General features: G+C 42.7%; 1 protein-coding gene across 1 annotated transcript in view; it reads right to left on the reverse strand.

Moving 5' to 3' along the window:
- Positions 1–597: 597 nt before the first annotated feature.
- Positions 598–7,389, reverse strand: part of LOC120566654 (cysteine-rich and transmembrane domain-containing protein 1-like) — an 11,082-nt gene continuing 4,290 nt past the window's right edge. The window contains exon 3 of the mRNA XM_039813220.1: positions 598–1,697. Coding sequence (XP_039669154.1) covers positions 1,594–1,697 — 104 coding nt within the window. The 3' untranslated portion in view covers positions 598–1,593. The remainder of the gene's footprint in view (positions 1,698–7,389) is intronic.

Here is a 7,389-nt window from a genome sequence, read left to right on the forward strand (position 1 = left end):
TATTCATAAAATAACTTTACAGTACATGATGTGGTTGTAGCGTTACTCAGTAGCAGACATTAAATTACACCTCCCTTCCATTTAGCCGGACGTTTTCCTTTTACGCCGCGTTTGATGTGGCTTACTTCCTTTCCCTTGGCCCTTTCCCTTTTATATAAAATCTTAATCTGAAAAGAAACTATTAACTGAGATAAATGCAGTGGGGTAAATATTCCTTTGTGAATCGTAGTGACTCAATAAGATTTAGTAGCCTAAAATGGAAATACTCAAAGTACAAATACCTCAAAAGTATACAGTGCTGTAAGTGATTAAATGTACTTAGTAGTTATTTTCCACCATGCCTTTCAGATACTGTGCATTGGCAAGTCTGTAAAACGGTCTAGTGCTTCAGCTTGACCTTAGAGAAACACGTGAACGCGTCAGGCAGGAAGCCATGTTGTAACCAACATCCAGCTGCCGGGTTATAAATAGTTGAATGGATCCTGCCAGGCCCGGCGGCTACAGTTTACTGATCTATACTCCCTACTTGCCTTTAACCTCCCACACACACATGCTGCAACCCCACCCCCAAACATACACAAATGACAAAGCCTTCCATTTCATGGGAATAATTTGTTTTAATGCAAGTTTCTCATCCAAAGCAAAAAGGCATCTGACAGGTCATTTGGTTTCTTGTGTTACGCAATCACAACTTTTTTTATATATATATTTTTATTTTTATCTCCAAGGTATGTAATAAAAATAATATTTTAATATTGTATACTATCAAGATCACCATAAAAGAAAAAAGAAAAAAATTGTGGCCATCGATGGAATCAAACATAAATCACTGTCGTCTTTAAAAATGCATTCCACTTATTGTCATATGATTCCACCTGAAGACATATGTCAGCAAGAACAGCTTCTGTGCAAATAAAAAGGGATACATTTCAAGCATCAGCTTCTTAAGAGCCACCCTGTGGCTCATTAACAGCCGGGGGCTTGGTGGCTTTTGGGTTATGGCGGGGGGGGTGGTCCAGGATAAGGGGTTGCCCTTGGCGATTGGGAAGTAGCATGGCTGAAGGGAGGATAGGGAGGGTTGGAGATGGTTGACAGGGCAGGCAGGAGTAGTTGTATCTTACAGAGGTAATCGTCATAAAGTGCCAAAGAGCCTAACACTAGATGAGCCTGAGATCTTAGTGTGCTGTATGTGTGTACGTGTTATTGTGTATCTACCTTGGTTGGTGTGTGTGTGTGTGTGTGTGTGTGTGTGTGTGTGTGTGTGTGTTGGTGTAAGATTACAGCGAAGAGCCTGAAATTCAGGTTATGTTTAGAAGCTCGGTTACAAGCTTCTAAACATAACCCCTGTACGGGGTCAGTCAGTCAGTGCTGAGGACTTCACATCAAGGTAGCGTTAAGTGGCTCCGGACAGAGACTTCCATGGGATCGAGGATTTTATTTATAGACGAGCAAAAGAACTGTAGAGGAAATGGAGGGGTGGTTTTAAGGGAGCGCAAGGTTTAAGGCAGATGAGGGGGGAGGAAAGGGTGATGGAGCTTGAGGCACAGATATGGGGGACAAGAGGGGTAATGGGGGTGAACAGTAGGAGAGTAGTTATGTCAGCATGTCCCAGAGACAGCAGCAACACAGAGCTGTCCAGCAGGCTGTCAGGCAAGTGTCTCCTGTGTCGTCTCTTCTCCGGTCCTCCACCACGTACACTAGAGTGAAAAAACAGAGAGAAAGAGAAGTGCAGGAGGAAAGAAAAAGTTTGAAGAAGAGAAGAAAAGGGAAAAGAATGGAAGAAAGCAATTAGTGATTCCTTTTCTCAAATTGCATCAAAACCAGGGATAATTCACTGTCGAGTCTTCAGCGGGGAGCTCAAGTGTAACCATGCTATGGCTGCTAAGATTTTCCTCTAATTACATTAATAATGGGAGGCCCATCACCATGGCAATGCCATTGTCATAGCAGCCCAGAGCCATGATCAGAGCGCGTTACAGCTGAGTAACATTAGCACTGCTTCGAGGTGTCATTAAACCAATGAAATGAGAGCTTTCAGAACTTCCCTCCATGCCCCATCGAGACATTACCCTTTACTCCACATCTACACCTTAAGTCAATATATCTGAATAAGTCATGTTTAAAGGATTATGTTGCCCGTGTGCGGTTTACCATCTGTTGCACACACAAAGAAGAAAACATTAATAAGTCAAACAACAGGCCTGAATGAAATCCTCTCCCCTTTTCTTGTGTTTGTGATTAATCATTCATGAGGGGGGGGGAGAAACACTCTTTCAGCTTTTAACAACCAGGTGCAGGGACTCATGACATAGGTGAGTGTGTTACCAAGGTGACCGGCTCCTGGTCAATAGATAAAGTGAAGCAAGCTGACCACATATCACACTGAACTGTGATAATGATACGACTGGTTAATTAGTGGCCACTATTTAATAATGCAGGGCTCTATCAGAGCAAGAATCTTGATAGCACAACACTTTGATCAGCCAAGTGGCTTATCTTAAGTCAGTTACAGGAGCAGGGACACCTCACTGCTCGCTTTAATACATAAAAGGTGTTAACTGTGTTCTCTGAAAGCCTGACTGTATTGCATATTCATTTTGAATATTTTACCATGACGTGTGCTTTTTGTTTCACAGCTTATGCTACACTGTATTACAGATGCTCAGTTGGGAGGTGCTACTGCATTGACACACCTTTTATTTTAAGCCTGGCTTGACTTCACACTTTTTATTCCTTAATTGCTTACTCTACATGCCGACAGGTTTTGCATTTTTGCAGTCCCAGTTGCTGAAACAATTCATGAATTGATTGACGACCTAGGCGACTACTTTGATTATCGGTTAAACATGGAAGTTGTTTTTCGAGCAGAAAAGCCAAACATTTGATGGTTCCAGCTCCTCAGTAGTGAGGATTTTCTGCTTGTCCATGTTTAAAATCATACTGAAGTGAATAGGCTCGGAGATGAACTGCGCCTCGCCTGTAAAGTGGACGAGAGCAGGCGGCAGCAGTCGGGGGCAGTGACAAAAGTCCGCTCTCAAGTAGGACAGTTTCCAGCAGCCTTCAGGCTGAACAGGAAGTCACAGAAATACTGTGGTCCGATTCTGATTTAATAAAATGTTATCAGACCCATATATCAGCCTGTATGCAGTCTCCAGTTGTTTTTATTATGACAGAGTAGCTCTCAAAATGCTCTACATGTGATCTGTTGCTGATTTGAATTAACAACAGACTGTAGATGATCTGTAATCTGACCAGATTTAGTCTCTCTGACTTCTAAACATCACTATCAGCCACACAGCATGTGGTTTGTACAGAATACGCCTTTAAATCACACAAATCACAGTTAAAATCCCTCCAATTCAAAATCAATAAAAAGTTTATATAAAACGTCATCATGTTGAGTCGATTCTGAACCAATCAGCTGTTAGATCAGCTGAGAGGCCGGCGTTTCCCAGCATGCCCTGGGTCCGCCTGGGTCTTGCAGTCGGTAGAGAGCAACTGTGGCGCCTGGCTCTAAAAACTGCGGCCGCCTTGATCTCGTGAGGTTATCGTTGCCCACGTGTGCATGACGTCAGAGCAAGTCGGGATCAAGTCGGACACAAATCTAACCGGCACGCATTGGGCGGCGATCGCCAGTAATCGATTCTGCGTAGACCTGGCTCATCTCCAACGAGCCTAATATCTTTGTGTGTCTGCAACCAGTAACCCGGGCATTTTTCACTACTTTCTGACATTTTATAAAACCAAACGAGTAATCAATTATGAAAAAAAATAAATGGCAGATTAATTCATAATGAAAATAGGCCTTTTTCACAGGTGACATAACTTATAGTTAAACAAAAATGATGGTGTCTCCGTTTTGTTTAAGTGTCCCAGTAAGCCAATAAGCCAGCATGAACAATAGCAGGACCCTGAGACCAAAGCAAGCTAAATGGAATTCAGTCATCATTCATTATAATATTTACACCTGTGCTTTTCTAACTGGGACATGTTAAGATGTCTTCTGTGAAAAAGGCCTTATAGGGACACTATAGACGGGCCGCTACAAGCTGCAAGGTTGGTCACACAACCAACAGAGAGAGAGAGCTGTAGGTGTCTGTAGGCTAATTGAAATTGTGATTTGAACAATGCAAAAATGTTAAATGTTATGATCAAATTCAAATGATCTCTTCAATATAAATTACTTTGCAATTTCTGAATTAAAGTTCTTTTATCGCATAATTTCCCCAGGGATCCTTTAATATAAGGGGACACGGTGGTGCGGTGGTTAGCGCTGTCGCCTCACAGCAAGAAGGTTGTGGGTTCGTACCCCGGTTGGCCCGGCCTTTCTGTGTGGAGTTTGCATGTTCTCCCCGTGTCTGTGTGGGTTCTCTCCGGGTACTCCGGCTTCCTCCCGCCGACCAAAGACATGCGGGCTAGGTTTGTTGGTGTCCCTAAATTGTCCGTAGGTGTGCATGTGTGAGTGAGTGGTTGTTCGTCTATGTGTGGCCCTGCGATGGACTGGCGACCTGTCCAGGGTGTACCCCGCCTTTCGCCCGACGTATGCTGGGATTGGCTCCAGCCCCCCCACGACCCTGTGCGCAGGATAAGTGGTTGACGATGGATGGATGGATCCTTTAATATGTGAGTCTGTTGCACAGCAAAAGACTTCCACCACCTCTGTTCAGATTGTCTTGCTGGAGAAATATCACATAATGAAGAGGGCACAGCTAAATGCTATTTGAGTAAAAGACAATGCCACTTTCAGTACTAATCAGTAGACCCTTTCACACTGATTCCACAATAGTGAAGGTCAGTCGTTACGCCAGCTTTGTTCATTGACACAGAATGAAGCAGGAGTGTGTGATTTTACACAGCACCTCGGCATTCCGGAAGGAGGCATGACCTAACACAACAGCGCCAGAGTGAGAGAGAGAGTGTGTGTGTGTGTGTGTGTGTGCCGATCTGAACTGTTAATCAACCACTTGAACACAACCCAGAAACCATCAACTTCATGCATAATAGTAGCACAATTGTCTGTAGAGAGAAGACCAGAGACGGACTGCTCGTGTGTGTTTGAGAGAGAGAGAGAGAGAGAGAGAGAGAGAGAGAGAGAGAGAGAGAGAGAGGTGGACTGTTGCCCGCAGTGTTTCTGTAAGTTATTATTAACTTGTCACTTATTGACCTGCCTGTGGGTCAACTTGCACATCACTGCTGTGTGCAGTTCTGCCCTGCCGGCTGTTCCTTTTACACAGACGTCTGCTTTGGCGCTGTTATGGCTCTGTGGCTACTTCCGGCAAAACCAACTCGCTCTGCTCCCCATTCCGTCTTTGTAACTTTCACACAGATGACACGGCAGATTAAAGGCGCAACAGTCCCACCTTGAACAGGCTGTGTGAAAGGGGCTAACGGTGTGTTCCAGATGAACTGGGATGTTGGAATTCTCCAAGTTCCCAGTCGGAAATATCAACTGAAACGCCACCTGAAGTTGGATTTTCGACTCAGAAAATCAGGGAACTCACCAACCCCGACATCACAATCCAACATGGCTGCTCCGAGCATCAACAGTAATGAAAGCTGTAGTAATATACTGTTTATTAGCACTTCTTATTTGTGTCTCATTAAATCAGCCGTCCAAACAGTAACGTGTTTGTACTCGCAAAATATGGCATAATGCGTGGTTATCAACTGGTACTGTTAACAATGGCTAACTGGCTCGAGTCTTACCACCCATTTAAATATAATGGTTTTCCAACTTGTTAATGGAACGTGGTCAACTTGGATGTGAGGTCATTCCCAATTCAGTCCTCTGACTTACAAGTATGGCTGCAGCTATCGATTATTTTAATAATCCAGTATTATACCAATTATTCCATCGATTAAATCGGATAAGAAATACTCTTGTTTTATTGAGGAGCAATAATATACAATAGTTTGGTTTAATTTTCAGAAAAAGCAAAATTTTTATTGCCTACATTGCTTACAATATCATCTCTCAAAAAACTAAACATTAAGTGCAGTTAAGTGCCATATTACATTGTTTTTAAAGAAACAACCTCAAACTAAGGCATACATTAAACATACACTAACATTACATTAAGTTGTGAAACTTAACTTTCAGAACTACAAGTTTCAACCTGAGACTGATCTGTATATAGGCCTATATGTAAATATTAGTTATACTAAACCTATTTTCATTTATAGATGTCACACAGCTCTGTTACTTATGCTAGTAGATCGTTGACCAGCCATTTCTCCGTGAAGAGAGAGAGTGAGAGAAAACAATCAGCTGTTTTTCCAGTGGGATAGTCAACAAGTCGGCTTTTTAGATCAGATTGTGGTCACCACTATTTTTCTATGTCTTTACACACCAGAAAGGTGTCTGATGCGGCGCTGCTGCTGCTGCTAGCCTTGTCTGGACACATGTATGTTTCCTATTGATAAAATGAAATACCATGTTAAACATAAATATATACTGATCTGATTACAGCAAAGACATCTGCAGTATTGACGGCAAAATAGGCTACAGAATATTTCGTTCTGTATTGACAGGTGCAATATTAGAAAAAATAATTTTAATTACATTTTTATATCTGCATTTATATCAAAACCTAGAGACTTTCAAACATCAACATGTCATTTATTAGTATGCATTTGTGTCTAAATGACATAAACATCTTTTCCTATTCTATTTTGCCTGGAAACGCTTCCAACACGCTTGCGTGTCGCATGAAAAATAGGCGTCTGTTCTATTTCTAGCAGGCACGCATCTCAGGCGCGGCTCGAGCCGCAGGCAGCGTGTAAGCTCTAACCTGTTAACATAGGAGCCGAAATATAAACGGACATGCCACGCAGCTGACACGCTCGCACGACGCATCCAGTGTGTAACCGGCCTTAGCCCCTCACTATTACGCTCTCTTTCTTCATTTTGTAATCTGCGCTGTCAGTCTTCATGGCATGTGTCGCCAGCAGCGTCAGCCCGGTGTGCGACAGTAATAATCATCATCCGTGTGGAAACACCGTGATCGATACAATGTTGGTAACATTGATTAAACAAAGCTTCGAGGCAAATCCTTTTGCATCAAGGTTTTTTGTAATCAAATTATTCGAGTTACTTGAGGAATCATTTCAGCCCTACCTCCAAGCTAAATGGAACGCAGCATAATACCTACTAAAAAAAAATGTATACAAATATAACATTATCAAATCCAAAGTCAGTGTTGTCTGGTCTAGATAACACTGTAACAGCTCGCACAGCTTTTTTTGGAAAGATTGCTTTGGCATTTCAGGACTTTATTGGATAGGATAGCTTGGACATGAAAGGGGAGAGAGAGGGGGAATGACATGCAGCAAAGGACCGCAGGTCAGAATTGAACCTCGCGGCTACTGTGTTGAGGACTGAGCCTCTGT

Source organism: Perca fluviatilis, chromosome 10, assembly GCF_010015445.1.
Source record: "Perca fluviatilis chromosome 10, GENO_Pfluv_1.0, whole genome shotgun sequence".
NCBI classification, from domain to species: domain Eukaryota; kingdom Metazoa; phylum Chordata; class Actinopteri; order Perciformes; family Percidae; genus Perca; species Perca fluviatilis.